The sequence below is a fragment of the Electrona antarctica genome, assembly GCF_951216825.1.
Source record: "Electrona antarctica genome assembly, chromosome: 17".
NCBI lineage: Eukaryota > Metazoa > Chordata > Actinopteri > Myctophiformes > Myctophidae > Electrona > Electrona antarctica.
Genome location: NC_136798.1, coordinates 41,086,633 through 41,106,616, shown reverse-complemented (window position 1 = coordinate 41,106,616; position 19,984 = coordinate 41,086,633). Strand labels below are relative to the sequence as shown.

Genomic DNA, 19,984 nt, shown 5'->3' with positions numbered 1-19,984 from the left:
ACTTTTGACCTCTGACCTTTATATCACCCGCCATTTTGAATTATATGAAAAACAGTTAAAATGTATCTCCTCCCAGGGTCTTTGATCAAAATGCACAAAAACGTCTACACGTGAACTTTGGATCTATACGGACAATAAATCAGTAAAAAAGTAAAAAATAATTAAGTTTTTATGAGCCAATGAAAATTGCTGGTTTGTGAAAATTCTTCTTCTGCCTCTAATACATGCATGCAGCGTCATATGCTTATGTCACTTTACAGTATAGTAGAGGGTCATGCCAAATAGCACTGGAAGCAGTCTTACTCCAATTGGCCAAATGGGGGCGCTATAGCACTTTTTTGAAAATGAAACCTTTGAACAGTCATAACTCATGCTTTGTTTGGCCAAAATTCATGGCACTGTTTACAGTGTAGTCACTGATTGTCTCCGTGTAGCTCAGTCAGTAGAGCTCTCACCCTTCGACCACAAGGTTGTGTGTTCAAATCCAGGTAACGACAACTCAGCCCATGAGTCTTATTTGTGCATCTTATTGCGCATCGTCTTCTTTCTTGGTCCCGCCTTAAGTGATCTGCTCTTCAACGGGGCTACAGGCAGGCAGCAGCCAGAGCGGAGCTGTCTGAGCACACACCAGCATGGTGTCAGATTTCACTTTAGTTTGGTGACAGGTCTTAGCTGCATTCAGTGCATTGGACCTTATACTTCCACAATGTTTTAGTGCTTTATTTATTTACTCACAATAACCTGTAGCAACGGTGCGCTCTCAATTCATCCCGTAATGATTTCCTGTTAGCGTCTTGATCAACGCTGATGAAGGCTCTGTGAGCTGAAACACGTGCGTTGTTGGTCTCGGTGAGGAAAATAAAATGATGAAAAGAGTTCTGCTGGATTGTTTATCTTCTAGTTGCATTTTTTGACCGTGCCTGCCTATACTGCCTAAAGCATCAATGTAAGTTACTTTACAGCACAAGTGCATGTGCATTGTAGTTTCTGTTTTCTAAACTTTCTGGATCAATGCCAGGCAGATCTATTAGGACCTTAGAGTATATATGAAGAGAGACGGCACCGGATTTCTCCTCCCATCCACTTGCATTAAGTTGCTCAAAAGCGCATGAGGCGATTTCACTCAGGAACAGAGTGCATTCTGGGATATGGATTGGACCCATATCGTGAACGCGCTGGCCGTTGACTATCATTGCACGTGTTCACGTGCGTTCACGTATCAAACAGCGTTCACGTGTCATCATGAACGTGCGCAATGATAGTCAACGGACCAGCGCGTTCACGATATGGGTCCAAACTGCAATACCAAATTCAGCCACTATGTCCATTTCGCCTCAGGGTTTCCTCCGGGTGCCGTCTCTATTCATATATACTCTAAGATTAGGACACCTAGTGGTTGGATTCGGTGTTACCTGTGTTGAGAAGCACGGTGGAAACGGTGGGGAAATTCTAGCACCGCGACTGGCCTAATCATAACTACCAATAAGAACACAGGGAACCTAGAAGAACACATTTAGCTGACAGTAGTCTTCAAAGCAACCACTAGATGATGCTAAATACTCTTTTCCTTCAAGTGGCATGACAATTAGTTTTGCACAAAAAACACTCCTTGGGCTAAAAACATCCATAGCCCACAAATGTGAGGAGGTCAGCACATTTGGGCTGGACAAGTGGCTATGGCCAAACTAGGGGGTCTAATTGCCAAACTAGGATTCAAATTAGGGGGTTTTCATGATTCTGAACCCATTCCAAGCATTAGTTTTGCACGAAAAACACTCCTTGGGCTAAATTCGGCCATAGCCACTTGCCCAAATGTGCTCAAATGTGCCCAAATGTGCTGACCTCATCACATTTGTGATGACGGCTATGGACGTTTTTAGCCCAGGGAGTGTTTTTCGTGCAAAACTAATGCTTGGAATGGATTCAGAATCATGGAAACCCCGTAGTTTGACATGTCACATGCTACTTAAAGCATTATGACATTTAGAAAGATTTGCCGTATATGTTATGGTACCCCAATTTTCAGCAGCTGTTAAAAATTACCCTAGGGTGGTTGAATAGAAACCAATGTGGGATATGTTAGTAGAATCCTTACAAACACATTGGCGAAGAAGATTCTTGGTAAGAAATGTATTCCCAGATTTGACATTATACTGATAATATTCCCTGACTATCAGGGGAAAAGAAACAGTGAATATACATGGAATGTACTGCTTTCATCAGTATTACTTATGACACTTCAGAGATAAATAATCAATTTTATCATTACACTCAACAGCAACTGGTGGCAGCGGCAGCCATGCATGGCAGCAACAGGAGCAGTATGGATTCAATATCTTGCTCAAGGATTTTTCAATATGTTAACACATCCTGTCTGCTTGCATTTGTGTGTTACAGTTTCACGATGGCTCTAAACATAGCTGGGTTGGTAGCAGTGTTGGTCTTCTATGCCTTGATCCTGGGGATGGGGGTCTGGGCTTCTAAGAAATCCAGGAGGGAGGAGAAGAAATGTGTGGGATCCAGAAGTGAAGTCACCATGATAGGAGGACGCAACATCAACACTTGGATTGGCATCTGCACAATGACAGGTGAGAAAATGTATTTGTATGACGATGCATATGGCATAAATCAGGGATTCACCGACCTTTTCATGTCAAGGACCCCCAAATTGATGTTGACGCAGACCCTCAATCTGAAAAGATGTGTCAGGGAATTAAACGTTTCACACTTATTGAAGCTTTTCACAATAAATTGTTCATGATTTTTGCAAATGTTTCAAAAGCAGCAGATATACAAGCCCAAAAAGATCTGAAGAAACATAATTATCTGAAAAACTTGCAGTGATATAGCCTTCATATAATGGTTTCATGAACACTGGTGGCGACATCAGTACGGTATATATACATTACAGTACTGTAAGTTTGTGAAACCACATTCTGTATTTGTAACAGATTTTTCTAACCAACATCCCATTGTCAGCTTTAGGTGAGATTGCCTTCTCCCATGACCGCCCTGTTCTCACGCTGTAGTTTGAACCACTGGGTGTTATTTTGTGTCGGGCAGAAACCTTTATCTCTATTTCATCTTTTAAAATTAAACAAATTCCTTACTTTGTACTGTACATCATCATTTGAGTGTGTCGTTCAAAAGTACTGAAAAGATGTGCCGCGTTGTGAGCTTGGGGTTTTGTAACGAAGGCTTTCACCTAGAGCTCCAAATATGGAGACAACAGCGACATAAAGCACTGACATCAGACTAATAGAAACCTCATATAGGAATATACACGGGTGTCATCGTCATGGTGATATGTTGGCTGGCATTGTCATCATGACACGCATCCAGTAAAACCTTATGTAAGAAGAATTCAAAGAGGTTTAGGGGAGCTGGGAGCATTTGCTACGCTCCTCGCGAGAGACTCTAAGGCTCTTTCCCAATTCATTTTTTAACCCTACCCCTCAGCCCTTGGCCCTAGCCCTTATCCCTTGGCCCTTCCCCTTGCCCCTTCATAATGAGTGTCAAGTGGAATCATCCCCCTAGGAATTGGAACGTCCCTTATAAAAACCTACGGCATCGCTGTGCGACGCAATTGTGCGACGGAAACCCTTGGACGTAAACAACATCCCGTTTCTGTGGTAACGCCAGCAACCTGTATAATTCCTTCTCCTGCTGTTATTGTTTCTTTCGCTTGTGCGATTCAACTTTTTCTGCGGCTGACGGCGGCGAAACAAGCGGGAGCAAGGAAACGAAGGTTCATCCGACATGTGGGAGTATTGGTGGCGCAGTTAGAGGTATGTAGACCCGTAGCAGCAAGCTCGTGTAATAATAAGCTCATAAGCCCTCGAGCTTGGCAATGTTGTAACTTATAACGTTATTCATTACAGCTTCGAACTAACGTTAACCAACGATTGATTTGTATTTGTTTAACTAGTAACTATTATTTATTTTTCTTTCAAGTCTGCTTGGTGTAAAAGGGATAGGCAAAATAAGCCACTGGCTTCAACATAAACCATTTGTCTGTAGGCCTATAGTGCAAAGTTATGATCAAATGAATGTATTCCATGTTCATTCTATGACCAAAATAAACTGAACTGAACTGAGTAATGCTATCCTACACATTATTGCCTTTATTAGCTTGGGGAAGGTGGGAATCCTTCGCTGTAGGCCTACAGTCTGTACACATTTTCAGGGACACTTTGCTCAGATATTCTACCTGATGTTACACCCCTGTCTTCTACCAGTGTAGCTGAGGCTAGCAGAATCAGTGTCTTCTTTCAAATCACTTCTAAAAGTGGTTTCTGCTTTTGTTATAAGATCATTTTTGTTGCTGTTTATTCTGTTATTTATTGTTAGGCCTACCCATTGATTTTGTGTTTTAAGTATGCTGTTTTAACCTATTAACTTTGTTAGGAAAATAAATTGATTCTCATTACACCTGGTACAACATAAAAATGACAAACTAAACAAACTTCTCTTTTTTGTTTCAATTGCAGAGAGGTCGACGTGCAGTTTACTGCCAGTTGAACAACACCGTGCCTGTCCTGCGGTTATGGTTTGACGTCGAGAGGGAGCTGAAAGCTGACTTCCGTCTCACCAGAAGGTCGATGAACGCTGTCCAGAGGCTACTGCACAGAGACCAGGACCATGGCTGGGTTAATGAAATGGAAGTCCTGGTCTACATCTACTGGCTGGCTCATGGTCTCTCGTACCGGTGTGTGTTGAACACGTTCAGCATCCCCCTTTCCACTTGCCATCGAATTATCCACAGAGTGGCCAAGCACATCTGTCGCCGCCAGAGCCTCGCCATCCGGTTCCCTCGGGCAGATGAGCTCCATGCTGTCGGCCAAGGATTTGCCCACTTGTCTAAAACCCCAGCTTTCAACAATGTAGTTGGTGCGATAGACGGCAGCCATGTGAGGATCAAACCCCCAAAGACCCACCACCTGGACTACTTGAATTACAAGAACTTTTATTCAATTACCATGCAGGCAATTTGTGATTCGGATGGGAGGTTCTTGGACATCTTTGTGGGTTACCCTGGGGCAGTTCATGACACCCGGATCATGAAGAACAGCACCTTTTTCAGGGCCAGACAGTACCCCCCCCCTGGCTACATCCTTCTAGGTGATGGCGGCTACCCCTGTTTGGAAACACCAATCTGTCTCATCACACCCTACAGAGAACCAGTTAATGGAATCGTAGAGAGAAGATTCAACATCTGTCATAGAAGGGGCCGTGGCATCATTGAAAGGGCTTTTGGGATGATGAAGACGAGATGGAGGACGACACTTTTCAAGGCCCTGGAGGTGAAGCCCACATTCACACCAATGGTCATTGCCACCTGTGCCTTTCTGCACAATGTGTGTATGGACAATGGAGACACACTTGAGCCAGATGAGGATGTTACTGCAGACATTTTCGAACCCCGTGCTCCCCTTGAGGGCCTGGCCAATGGCGAAACCTCAGGGAATGACGCAAGAGACAGGCTAGCCGCTCTGGTTACAGCCCATGCAGACGGTGTATAATACATTGTTTGATTATTATTATTTTATTATTTATTATTGAGGATATATTGTGATTATCCCTGCTGCTATATTTTCCAATTTCCATTTAGGCCTTGCGTCGACTTTTTTTTAAATGTCTTCTAAATCATTTTGAAGACAGTTTTCTGAACTACCTCATGTTTCTATGTCAGTGGTGCTTATATTTCATGTCAAGGATCCCAAAAAGAAGCAAAGATTTTAGTTAATAACGTTTTTCAAAAATAGCAGCTCTACAAGCTCGTAGCACGGCACTCGGTGCCTATGTTGCCTAACTTTTTGCTTCTATTTTATTTTACAAAAACTTTGTATGGCAAGTAATCCACTGTAAGCACTATTCAGATGTTACTTTTCTTATGACTGAAGGAATTTAATTTATTGTGCTCTTTTGGTTTGAAAGAAGAAACCAAATTCACAGTTGCTTTGTATCTGCAGGGTGGTTATCTGGTGTAAACCACTGTCCTGTACATTAGAGGAAAGTCATTGTTTATTTGATGTTTTGTTTTCATTGTCCTTTATCTTTTTTTTATTTAAGCATCCATCTCATGGAAGCATAACTAACAACTTCTTTGAGATACTATTCCAGTATAGTGCTGCCAGAATTGGCCAAAAATTACTTTGGTTCGAACGTATATAATTTTATGAAATATTGCAGCCTACTATGCTGTAAAACTTCTTTCTTTATATGCTCTAGTCGTGTATTTTGAGACCATTCCGTTACCAATGTGGCCTTTTTTATGCCCGATTCTATTGTGCATTACTACTTTTTATAGTTCCTATATCCCAAGGCTTTTTGAATGGGAAATTGAAAAATAAAACGACATTGTTTGGCTAAAGTGCCTAAAGTATTTTTCTTCAATCTCACAGGAGACCTGATGCATATCAATGACAATGCTTGGACAACTTATCTAGGAACTATACACTGATCTGTACATTACTGTAGTCCCAGAAGTTTGTTTCCTGTTACATTACATTTTCCCATGGCTTTGTTTGGTTCAGCATCAGATTTGAACAGGAAACATGACTGTGTTGTGTGCTTTTCCAGTTCAAGAGACAATCCAGGCGGGAAGCACGCACATCTCAAGTGTACTGGTGCTGGACATAACTATACATAAGGAAGGTTGGATGTCCGCACACCGTGGTTAAGCTTGTGCGGACATCCAACCTTCCTTATGTTTCAAACCTGCTTCTGAGCCAACCAAGCTATGGGAAATTGAACACAGGTATACCACCTTTGAAAACTGGAAGAAATATAACGTTTGAATTAACTTGCAGGTACAAGAAAGGTTGGACAAAGGCAGGTAGTATATAATGTATAAAACAAATGGTTAAAGTAACTACAATTGATTTCTCAAACAGAGTCATTTATTTTAAATTAATATACAAAAAGAAAAACATGGCATGAAAAACGCCCTGAGTTTGACATTGTATTACAATATACAGTAGAACAACATAGCAGCAACACTGCTGTACCAGCAGTGTTTAAAAATAGCAGCAAACAGCTGGAACAGCAGTGTTCAGACAGCAGCTGAAAGAAAACATACCCCCTGGGTTTCAAATATTGTAAACAATTAAAACAGCAGCCAAAATAAAACAAATTGAGCAACTAAGATGGTGGATACGCTGTGATATGGTGCTGATATTATATCAGCACCATATCACAGCTTATCCACCATCTTCTCAAACAGCCCCAACAAACGGTCAGTCTTCTCCTCACTCGCATCGAATCTCTTCTGTTCCTTTTCGCTCTCGTCTTTGAGGAACTCAACAATGCTGGTGCTGGTCTTCTTCTTTTTAGGCGAAGGACCATCTGTAGATGTGGATGGGATTTCAGGGGTAGGGGTTGTGGCAGACATGGAGGCTGAGGTTGAGACCATGCTGGAGGCTGCTGAGGGCTCTACCATCTCCTGAAAAAATAATAATAAGGAGGAAAGGAATTACAGTATGTTCTGCTTTTACACAACCTCTGAAATGCCCCTTCCCCCCCAGTAGCCATTACACACTGGTAAAGCATTAGACTTGTTTACAACAGCGTCCACCAGTTTCAATTCATCAGAAAATTACCATTAGATTGTTGTTAGGATCTGGCAGATCTGGAGAAAATGAGGCAACCAGCAATGGAGGATCAACATATGGCCTGCCACCAAGCACCTCATGCATGTCTGGGAAGAACTGCCATGTTGCAGCCGTTTCTTCGCCCCCATCTGTCCCCGATCCCGTTTTGGGAGTTCTGAGGTCCTGAAAGACAGACAAGACAAATTATTGATTTCCAGAGAAAATAAGTTGTGTGTAAGGTTGCTTTGTAATAAGCAACCTTACAATATTTGAAACCCAGGGTGTTTTCATGCACAGTGTTTTTTTTTAATTAATTTAAAATACATTAATCTGTATTTAAGAAATCAATTCTTGTGATTGTAGTTACTTTAACTATTTAAGAAAACAAACACTGAGATGTGCAGATACTGTATGTTGAATTGTTTACTGTGGATTGAGAAAACATGTTAAGCTAATCATCTGGAGATCCCCAACAAATAATTTGGGAACCTCCCTGTGGGTCCCAACACAGGTTGAGAACCACTGACCCATCTGTGTAATAAATATGATTTTTGGCAATAGCATGTATAACACACACACACACACACACACACACACACACACACACACACATACCCTGTATTTCTTTTTGAGATTTTCCCACTTCTTGCCAGCCTGCTGTGATGTGATCTTTCCACCCAGCCCCAATTCTCCGAGGAGTTTTCTGTATTAGACAAAATGATAATCATTCATGGTAGGCCTATAGACAAGCTAATAAAACCATTAACGTGGTCAAGCGAAATCAATAAAGAATAATGGCCAGCAGTGCTGTCAGCTAATGGGTATCCTCTAAACAAAAAAAAAACCTTTCCTCACTCCCAAAGAGGTTTCACAGCACTTTTCGATCTTTCGAATTTCACCTCATTCTCAGCCCTGAACCTGATCAAGGCTCTTGTTTGTTCAGGGGTCCCTGCAAGCATGCCAGAGGATATAATATGGTGCATAACGTTAGTTTGATGCAATTGGTCATAAAACAATACCACAGGGCTACTATCACTGCACCGAGTAGCCAAGCCAGAATGTCAATCAGTCCGACACTGACAGGTCGGACTGATTGATGATGAATAAAGCTGTTAGCTAGCCAAATGAATGGGTAACGTTACGTTAGCCATGGTTCACATGACGGTCGGATTATGTTTATTATTATTATTTATGTTTCGTATTATGACTGTCATGTTTCAAGGCTAACGTTACGTATGAATGCAACACCGTAGCATATCGTTAGTTAACCTTTGCTAGAGATTGCAATAATAATGAATAATCGAGTACTATCATAATAACAAAAAAATAAAATTTAGCTTACATTTGTGTGCCGTCTTTCTTCCGCCTGCTCCAGCCATCTGCAAAATGTATTTGTTTTTGTTTTGATTTCGAGGATGCGCAAGGCATTGTGGGATACCCCTTGCTTTTAAGTCTGGTCGCGAAGTCCCTTCATTTGAAGGGGATCCAATCCCTTGCCCTCGGCCCTAACCCTCGGTCCAAAGAGAATTGAGATAACCCTTCCTCTTCACGTGAACGCGCATCAGCAAGGGGAAGGGCTAAGGGCCATGGCGAAGGGGGGAATTGAGAAAAGGCCTAAGTCCTTGGCACGAGCCAGAAACCCAGATAGCATTGTATTAGAAGTTTCGGCATCCCAGTTGAGTTCTGATCGGACACCACTGCGGCCGGTTCTAGCGAGACAACCAGAACTGGTTTGAGCTATCTTATAGGTAGCATACGTTAGTACGAGGCACTAGTCCGACATACGCCACCGGTTAAGTCTCACCCGTGGATCCGTGTGCGGTTACGGTTAGGTTAGGGTTTGACGGTCGGACGATCGGACGTTTGCGTGTTGGACTGTTAGGACGTCGGACCAAATGCAACCATGAGCTTGTAGATTTGCTACTTTCGAACATTTGCAAAACATTTTGCCTATAGTGACATGCCCAAAATAGGGACGCCAGTTTGAAAGTGGTTAAGTCTTCCATGTGGTTTTTATGCAGTAAATATCTCGTGGCTAATACTACATTGTATATTTGGAACACAGGTTCTGCACATGCAGTACAAGGTTTCTTCCTGACAGCAACAATTTGTGTTATGTGTACGTGTCTATTCTATGTGTGTGTGTGTGTGTGTGTGCGTGTGTGTTTGTGTGTCTGTTCTGCTTTATCTTCACCATCAGCCACCTGGGTTGGAGGAGGTTTCATCATGGGTACAGCCGAGGCCGTCTACACTCCCTCCCGTGGCGTAATCTGGGCCATGGGGCCTCCTTCATATGTCCTGCTCTTCCTCGTAGGTAAGAAGCAGCATTTGTATCTTTCCAATATTCTTTCACTGATATTGCCCGACATTTCTTCACCAATATTGACCGATATTTCACCAGTATTGACCGATATTGACCCATGATAATGTAATGTGACCGCCTGACCGTTATTGGCTTTGAAAATGAAAACTAAAGTTCACCAATGAGCTCAATATAATATACTGGGCGTAGCTTGAACTTGACCCCAGGGGGGGTGAATGTCTGGGGGGGAATTATTTTTGTGCTTTTTTATACAATGCCCTAACCCCCTAAAAATGTGTTATTTAGGACAGCACACACACACACATACACACACACACACACACACACACACACACGTCATGATAAGAGAGATGATTACAAACTACAGTCAGAAGCACACCACAACAACCGGCATTGACAGGACACTGCAATCCTGCAAGTTTGTTTATTTACCTGATTGCGGTCAGTGTTGCCATATAGTTCACTTTCTGAGTTAGAAAACTACGCAAATAAATAGGCTAGTTCATTGCAAAGGGGTGGGCTGGCGGGGGCATCTTTGTAATATGTCTCGAATAGAGCGTCACAGTCCCGCCCCCTTTCATGACGACGCCAGGCCCAGGAAATAATTCCCAATGTATTTTTCCCATAGACATTTCATACCTTAAAAGCCAACTCGAGTTGTGACAAATCATGACGACAAACACTATTTTGGACCAAACAAATAATTACAAAGAATGAAAACATTGGCTTTGTACGATGCTTTAAAAGGTATTTAAATAAATACTTTTTGAAATGTCTATGAGGAAAATGAACGTGGAATCATAAGGCAGATTCGTAACCATAGTGATGCCGGTCTCTTAAAGCAGGGGTGCTCAACCCGTGGGTTGCGAAATTATTATAATTTATTTTGCCAGTGCCCCCCCTGCCCCGCCATTAAATCCGCCCATGATAACAGGAAATGAGGTGTGTGTATAAATACTATATTATATATATATATAACATCAAAATTATCACGCTAACGGCGTTAATTAATTGCGTTAACAATTGCGTTCAAATATGTTAACGCTTAACGCCCCTCAACATGTGTGAACGTCAATCTCTTGATAGTTCACTTCGTACAACAGTGTCCCAGATTTCCAGAGTCTTGTAGGTGAAAACCCAGCTAAACACACCATAAACAGTAGCAGAAAAAACACCAATCTTAATTAAACGTAATCACTCTCTGATGCACGCAGCTCAGAGTCACAACTCTATGATGTTTACACGGCTCGCACTGATCCAAGACACAGAAGTAGAACATGTCGTCATGTCCCGACCCAAAAACACTGATCGCTGTGTAATGACGCCTCGGCCAACAAAACACAGCTGTCAAGTGAAGCCTGACTTGTGCTTCGTCGTACGATGTGTTGCATGCTGATGAGAATGAAATTGATATTCAAGCTCACAACGTGTCGCATCCGGAACGCCCCTGTTCAAAACATTTTATGGTAATGGATGGACATATTGTAAAAGTTGTCACTAAAACAAACATTAATCCTGTATATGAGGGGCTAGCGCCCCTCAAAAACAAGAACTAAAAAATAACTAAATAGTTCGAATGGTGATTAATCATGATTAATTAATTTTGAAGCTGGTTCAAAATTTTCGAAACAACACAAAAAGGGTGTTCAATAGCACTGATGTAAGCAAAAAAAAAAAAAAAACCTCAAAAATGGAATTAGGTGTTTCCTCCCAACAGCAACGATATTTAGTTTTGCATGAAATCCTACCTTTGACTGAATATGTTTTACCAGAATGCGGATGTGAAAATGACTCTCTTTATCATGGTATTATAATTACTTATCACTAAAACAGTGTTGCACATTATTCATCTGGGGACCCACCTGGGGTCCCGATCCCCAGGTTGTAAACCCGTGGTCTAATGCATCACCTTCCTGATGTGTCCCAACAGGAGGCTTGTTCTTTGCTAAACAAATGAGGTCGAAGCGCTACGTGACGATGATGGACCCATTTCAGCAACGCTACGGCAACACATTCACCACAGTCCTTCTGCTTCCCAGTCTGCTCGGTGACATTATGTGGGTGGCCGGAACCCTGGCTGCCTTGGGTCAGTCACACTTTATATAGCTTTGCTCATCAATATCAGGTCCTCCAGGGACCATCTGGGGTCCAAATGGACCCTTTACAGGTCTGTCACTCAACTCCAGTGACATTCAGGACTAGGCCAGATCACAGCCCATATTGGGATGATCTTTACATCATTTCTAGGACATCATCTAGGACACCAGTTGAAATAATATAGCTTATTCCGGGGCCAGATCTGACTAGTCATGAAATGACTTAAGTTGATCTGGCCTCTATCGGACTCTCTCCGACTTATCCAGGGATGTCCGTCTTAGTCGGCAGAATTTATGTTTATTGAAATCAGATGATATTCTGGGCCAGATCTGACTAGTTTTGGTTTGACTTTATCTTGCCCCAATCGAGACGTCACTAATTCGTCCACGTCCTGACCGTGCTTGCTGGGTGTTATTTAAATTCTGCTTAGCTGTTAGCTCTGTTCATCATTGCATCAGTCAGTCCTTACTACTACCGACTGTTACTGTAGGGCTCCGAACAGCTTTTAGCAGAAACAAAACAACTGAAATTTTGCATCTCCATTACTGGTTAAATAATATTATGATTTCTTTCCTACAGTATCTTAACTACAAAAGTGCACTCCGTGGAAGACATGTGAGCATGTCAATTTGCTATTTTCACTGAAAGATAGCAGATGGTTCACAGAGTATGACATGTGCAGTAGGGACCCTCAAGGGTTCAATTGGTTTATAGACACGTGTGCATTGTGTGTATTTTGTGTTTCTGCAGGTGGGACAGTCAGTGTGATTCTTGATCTTCATTCGTCCTACGCCATCGTCCTGTCTGCAGGTGTTGCCATCACCTACACACTGCTGGGAGGCCTGTACTCAGTGGCCTACACCGATGTCATCCAGCTGTTGATCATGTTCATCAGTCTGGTGAGAGCAGACATGAATGTCAGGGGTGGCATAGCTGAATGGGTAGAGAGCCTGGCTGGGAAGCAGAGAGTCTTGGGTTTGATTCCCGACCTTGGCAATCATGTATGTTGAGGTTCCCTGGCTGAGTAAGATCATGCACTCGGATCTCAGGTTTTCACAATTTCTATTATTTATGTAGGAAATATTTTGGAAAATGTTGATTAATTTTATTTCATTTTATTTTTGTAACCCCCACCTGTACCCCACTCTGCGTATTACAGTGGACGCTTTGTTCTAGGTCCGTTAAAGCTGTTATGAAATACATTTAAACAAAGATACATTAGCCGGAAAACAATAACCCCCAAAATGAAAAATAGAAAAGAAAAATGTCTTTAGTGAAGTCGTCACTTTTTAGAGCTCTGTAACTCTCAAAGTCAAGTCAATCAACGGTGTAAGTCATTTGGGTCAAAAATCAGACTGTTCAGGTCTGACTCTATTCCTGAGTTTCACACGACACTTGTCTGTGCGATCAATGTTCGTTGGAGTGCACTCTTCCTTGCTCTTGCTCTCCGTGGAAGGTGGTCGCACTTTTTCTCTCTCCCTCCCTCGTGTGTTTTCCCTGCCTGCCTGCTGTTTGCCTGTCTCTCCCGGAGCGTCTCTTTCTACACCGTCTCTTCGAAACTCCGGAATTAAACATGGAATTAGTTAACACAGTCACTGCGAGAACAGTGGATTCGACCGTTATCTCTGCATTGGAACGGCGAAATCATCCGTTATCAGCACGTTTGAATGGTGCCAAAATGTCCATACTGGCATCCTCACCACATAGCCTGGTCAAGGTTTCCCCCTGGTGGACGTGTCATTTCCAACTATTGTCGGTGCATGGAACTAGGAGCTACTAATATATACTATTCTCTGCCTATCAGGACGTAACTCGGACGGCGCTGAGTCGGGTCTGGTGGCCTTCGCAACGCTCGGCAAGGCGACTCGCTCGGCTAGCGCCTCGCTCGGCGGTGCCTCACGTAGCTCATGGCCACCAGACACGGCCGATTCAATACATGATACCAGTCGAATGGGGTGGCGAGAAAGGGATTTCTACGTGGTTCGAATCCCACCGGTCCGGTGCGGGACACGTAGATGTCCGTTTACCGCATGTTTTTATTGATTACTTTCAATCGCCTTTCTACACACCCGGGCAATTGATCAACTAGCCTAGCTTCATAGCACAACACCCCCCCCCCTTCCTGAAAACAGGACGGGAGGGGGTTGGCGTATTGTCACGTAATGGCGGCTCGGAGACTCCCATGCAACTCAGGTCAACAGAATTGCTGCATAACAAGCCGATCGTCTCGGTGCAGTGGGGTGCACCTCTCATCTGATTTCACTCTCTTTGTTTCAAGGGAGGGGAGGGCTCCCTCATGTGCGTTTCAGCGGAGGGGTCTTGTGTGTAATGTGACCCGAGTGTGACTGAGTCGGTCAGATTTCTGTCTCCTTTTTTCTTCATACTCAAACAAAAAAACTCACGGATTGTATCGTCCCTCGGCGAGCGGTTATTTCTTTATCATGATGATCAACGCCGGTCAGATGGAACAATGCAAATGCGCTGTGTTGTGTTACGAGAGGTGGGCAGGCGGGCAGCAACACTAACCGCCTCACAACAGTCTTTCCACCTCGGGGGAAAAAACTGCAGGCGAACTCGGCTAGCCGAGTTGGAACGATACACAGCGTCTGACATAAAACCGCTCCTAATTAGGCTTTCTGTTCAAGAAGAGTACGTTACTACAAAAGCAGGTCTTACATAAAAGGTACATATCTCCAGAATGGAAGATGGTAAAATCATTTTAGTGGACAAGTTACGCTTTCTTTTTAGGTATGCTGTGTGATTCTCGCTATAAGGGAACATTTACTGTCGGCCTAGGAAAAGGTTGTTCGTCCAATGCTATCATCGTAGCGTACCCGGTAATCAGTCGTTAACACGCTTTGTGTTAACTGGTCTCTGAACGCGATAGACTAAATCTTTTCGACAAGGAAATTGGGTTCTGGAGAGCCCGCGCAGTGCCCAGACGGGACGTTTCCGGCAGGTTACACACAGGACTATTACAAGACCTGGAGGGTAATGTGCATGGTGATTCTCTCTATGGAAGATATCAAAGATGTATATCCATTTGGATTTATGGTAACAGGATTTCTGCTGATCGGGCTGAGCATCGGTCTTGTGTACCGAAGAATTGGAAAAGTGGCGGCGCTGAACGTAGCCCCTAAGTTGCCCGCCATGGTGATTGAGCTGGGCAGGGCAGCCGGGGAGATACATCGGAAGATGGACACCACCTTTGAACGCGTCAGTGCCCTGCAGAGAGGAGAAATAGCTATATTCCCTCGCCCTAAAAACGAATCTGGATTGACCCCCCCCCCCCCCCCATTGACAATCTCCACAAGAAGAAACAATGCAGAAAAAGAGCTCCTCTGCCTCCCCCCACCACCCTGTCTTCACTGACACCTGTTGTTGTGTCTCCGGACTGGGCCGTGATCGAGGATGTCTCCATAGAACCCGCCATCAGACCGCAGGACTCTTGAGGCAACGTGGCATAGCCTTCATTCCGGAAGATAACACGGGCACACACTTACACAGACACATGACGAACCTTCCCATGGAACTTTCTCATGGACAAAAAACAAAACAAAAAACACTCTCACCGTCCCGACTGGGGACAAGCCGTGTCTTCCAACCTGAAGGAATGGCGTGGGAGTAGTGCCATTTCATGCCCAGGACACCCCCCCCCAGAAATGCCGTGCCTGCACAACCAAGTATTACCCACTGTTGCGAAGGCTCTCAAATGGATCTCCATATATGGGGATAAAAGGCTGTCACTTGGATCTCCACATATGATGATGATTTATGGCCCATATGTGGAGATAATGGAAATATCCAATGCTGACATCGGATTGATGTGGGAACCCCATATAGGGATGTACACGTGTGTCATCGTCATATGCGATTGGATAGCATTGTCATTATGACACACATATAACTAAAAAGTATAAAAGGATTACAGTCAGAGACTTAAGGGGGCAGAATATCTTCTAATATCTTTGGCCTGAGTCAGTTGGATAGGACGGAATATCTGGCCAAGCCAATTATAGAGCTTTTCATTGGAGGTTTCCACATCCCGGTTAAGTTCGTATCGAACACCACTGTCGTGGGTCCTAACTAAATAACCAGCACTGGTTCGAGCTATTTTACATGGTCCATTCGAGAACGGATTAGGGCGTACGGCAGTAACAGGATGTCGGAGGCCTTAGAGGATGGTGGTGGGACGGATTCCCCAGGAGCCAGGAGGTTACAACACCAGGTGGTATAGCTTGTGGAGCAGGTGAGTTTCAACAATCATCATTTGGGCCCAGGGCCTACGGGCTCTGGACGTCTGCCTCCAGAGTCTATGGGCTCTGGAGGTCCTGGGCATCAGTTGGTTAGATGCCAGGGACCCGAAGTGGTGGGACACACTTCGAGGTTCTGGACATCTGTTGGTTAGATGCCGGGGACCCGAAGTGGTGGGACACACTTCGAGGTTCTGGACATCGGTTGGTTAGATGCCGGGGACCCGAAGTGGTGGGACACACTTCGGGGTTCTGGACATCGGTTGGTTAGATGCCGGGGGCCCGAAGTGGTGGGACACACTTCGAGGTTCTGGACATCGGTTGGTTAGATGCCAGGGACCCGAAGTGGTGGGACACACTTCGAGGTTCTAGACATCGGTTGGTTAGATGCCAGTGACCCGAAGTGGTGGGACACACTTCGAGGTTCTGGACATCAGTTGGTTAGATGCCAGGAATCCGAAGTGGTGGGACACACTTCGCCTTCGGAGCAGGTGGGCTCCGGAGGTTCTGGACATCAGTTGGTTAGATGCCAGGGACCCGAAGTGGTGGGACACACTTCGCCTTCGGAGCAGGTGGGCTCCGGAGGTTCTGGACATCAGTTGGTTAGATGCCAGGGATCCGAAGTGGTGGGACACACTTCGCCTTCGGAGCAGGTGGGCTCCGGAGGTTCTGGGCATCAGTTGGTTGGATGCCAGGGACCCGACGTTGTGGGATTTCCATGTCCAGCAGAGATTGAAGGACCCGGCGTAGGACAGGAGAGTTCATCTTCAAAACGGCATGGGAATCGATTCTTGGGACAGCAGAGCAGGCTCGGACATCAAGACTACGATGGATATACCACCGATGGCGGAATCTACCGAGGAGCCGAAGATACAGCAGTCGAAGAGGAGCAGGAAGATACAGCAGCCGACGAGGAGCAGGAAGATACAGCAGCCGACGAGGAGCAGGAAGATACAGCAGCCGACGAGGAGCAGGAAGATGCAGCAGCCGACGAGAAGCAGGAAGATGCAGTAGCCGATGAGGAGCAGGAAGATACAGCAGCCGACGAGGAGCAGGAAGATGCAGCAGCCGACGAGAAGCAGGAAGATGCAGTAGCCGATGAGAAGCAGGAAGATACAGCAGCCGACGAGGAGCAGGAAGATGCAGCAGCCGACGAGGAGCAGGAAGATGCAGCAGCCGACGAGGAGCAGGAAGATACAGCAGCCGACGAGGAGCAGGAAGAAGCAGCAGCCGACGAGGAGCAGGAAGAAGCAGCAGCCGACGAGGAGCAAGAAGATGCAGCAGCCGACGAGGGTCCCGCTCACCAGCAAGACACAACATCCGAAGAGGGTCCAGCTCACCAGGAAGACACAGCATCCGACGAGGGTCCAGCTCACCAGGAAGACACAGCATCCGACGAGGGTCCAGCTCACCAGGAAGTCACAGCATCCGACGAGGGTCCAGCTCACCAGGAAGACACAGCATCCGACGAGGGTCCAGCTCACCAGGAAGACACAGCATCCGATGAGGGTCCAGCTCACCAGGAAGACACAGCATCCAACGAGGGTCCAGCTCACCAGGAAGACACAGCACAGCATCCGACGAGGGTCCAGCTCACCAGGAAGACACAGCATCCAACGAGGATCCAGCTCACCAGGAAGACACAGCATCCGACGAGGGTCTCGTTCATCAGCAAGATACAACACCCGACGAGGGTCTCGTTCACCAGGAAGATACAACATCCGACGAGGGTCTCTTTCACCAGCAAGATACAACATCCGACGAGGGTCTCGTTCACCAGGAAGACACAGTTGGTGAAGGTCTGGCGAGACGCTTTCAATGGGGTGGCCTGAATGGCTGACGTTTGCTGTTCAAGCCTCCGTATGCTTGTATTGGGGTGGCCTGAGGGGTCCACTGTTCAAGCCTTCTAGATATGGTACAGATTTCCATGGGAAATCTGGGGGTGGCAATGTGGCGATATCATGAGAGCATTGTCTGAACAGCATGATGATGCAAGGGCATCGGAGCTATATCAACCCTCCCATAGATGTTGGAGCAGTCGGAGGACGGAAGCGGAACGCTCTGGTGGATATCATGAGAGCATTGTCTGGTCAGCATGATGATGCAAGGGCATCGGAGCTATATCAACCTTCCCATAGATGTTGGAGCAGTCGGAGGACGGCAGAGGCTTTGTTCACCGATAGGATATCGAGATGAAAGTGCAAGCTGACAGACCAGAAGTCCAGGTTCATAGGGACCGAAGTAGTCCAGCAAGGAGGCTGGACGGTCACTCTTGCAGAAATGACCATGAGCATAACCGGAGACGAACAGTCATCATGCATGGTACGGTAGTAGCACCCCAAGGGCCAGGTACGCTCTTGATGCAGTGGCTCGAAGAGCCAGGTACGCCTTCGATGGGGTGGCCCAAGGGCCATGTACGATCTTGATGCGGTGGCTCGAAGAGTCAGGTACGCCTTCGATGGGGTGGCCCAAGGGCCAGGTACGCTCTTGATGCGGTGGCTCGAAGAGCCAGGTACGCCTTCGATGGGGTGGCCCAAGGGCCAGGTATGCCTTCGATGGGGTGGCCCAACGGCCAGGTACGCTTGCAATGGGCGAACTGTTCAAGCCTTCTTGATATTTTACATATTTCCATGGGAAATCTGGGGGTGGCTGTTGCGAAGGCTCTCAAATGGATCTCCATATATGGGGATAAAAGGCTGTCACTTGGATCTCCACATATGATGATGATTTATGGCCCATATGTGGAGATAATGGAAATATCCAATGCTGACATCGGATTGATGTGGGAACCCCATATAGGGATGTACACGTGTGTCATCGTCATATGCGATTGGATAGCATTGTCATTATGACACACATATAACTAAAAAGTATAAAAGGATTACAGTCAGAGACTTAAGGGGGCAGAATATCTTCTAATATCTTTGGCCTGAGTCAGTTGGATAGGACGGAATATCTGGCCAAGCCAATTATAGAGCTTTTCATTGGAGGTTTCCACATCCCGGTTAAGTTCGTATCGAACACCACTGTCGTGGGTCCTAACTAAATAACCAGCACTGGTTCGAGCTATTTTACACCCACCTTACTTGAAATGTGATGTGATGTTTTCTTATGCCCCCCCACCCCCACCTTTTCTTTTTTCTTCTCGAGATGCAAGGAAGCTGAGGGCAGCGCCGAAATATGGCTGCAGCTGTGTAGTTCTAATTATTGTCTCTATCCCCCGTAACTGCAGTGAGTGCCTGCACAACAAAGTATTTCACTCACTTTACTTGTAATGTGATGTGACAAATAAAGCTGATTCTGAATCACGCGTTCGAAGTCAGCACCAGTCGGGTGACTGGCACAATCCTACCCTCAACAGACCGTCCGTCTGCTGTCTCAGAACGTGCTTGATGTAGATCTTGGTCCTGGGATCAAGACACTGGGTAGCTCGCCATCAACTGGGTCTCCAGGGTTACTGGGTCTCCAGGGTTACTGGGTCTCCAGGTATCTTCAACCTCATCAAAAAACATGACCTGTATTTGAAACAGGTCTTTTAGTCCTATAATCTAACTCTCTATGAATTAAATCCCTTCTGTATCTCTATTTTGTTATATTTTTGTTCTGTTCTTGTTGTTTCTTGTACAACCTTTTTAATATCAAATCAAGTCAACAAATCAAGTCAACCGAGTATTGCGGAATGCATTTAGTCTGTGACACATCTAGGGGCCACAATCTGC

At 45.2% G+C, this 19,984-nt stretch overlaps 1 protein-coding gene across 1 annotated transcript in view; it reads left to right on the top strand.

Annotated features, from left to right (window-relative positions):
* Positions 1-2,404: 2,404 nt before the first annotated feature.
* The window catches only part of LOC306941133 (high affinity choline transporter 1-like), a gene marked incomplete at both ends in the record, with an annotated part of 33,965 nt that continues 16,385 nt past the window's right edge, over positions 2,405-19,984 (top strand). Inside the window, 5 exons of the mRNA XM_079526446.1 lie at positions 2,405-2,588; positions 9,793-9,906; positions 11,846-12,001; positions 12,763-12,987; positions 15,074-15,228. Of these exons, the coding sequence (XP_079382572.1) occupies positions 2,405-2,588; positions 9,793-9,906; positions 11,846-12,001; positions 12,763-12,987; positions 15,074-15,228 (834 nt within the window). The remainder of the gene's footprint in view (positions 2,589-9,792; positions 9,907-11,845; positions 12,002-12,762; positions 12,988-15,073; positions 15,229-19,984) is intronic.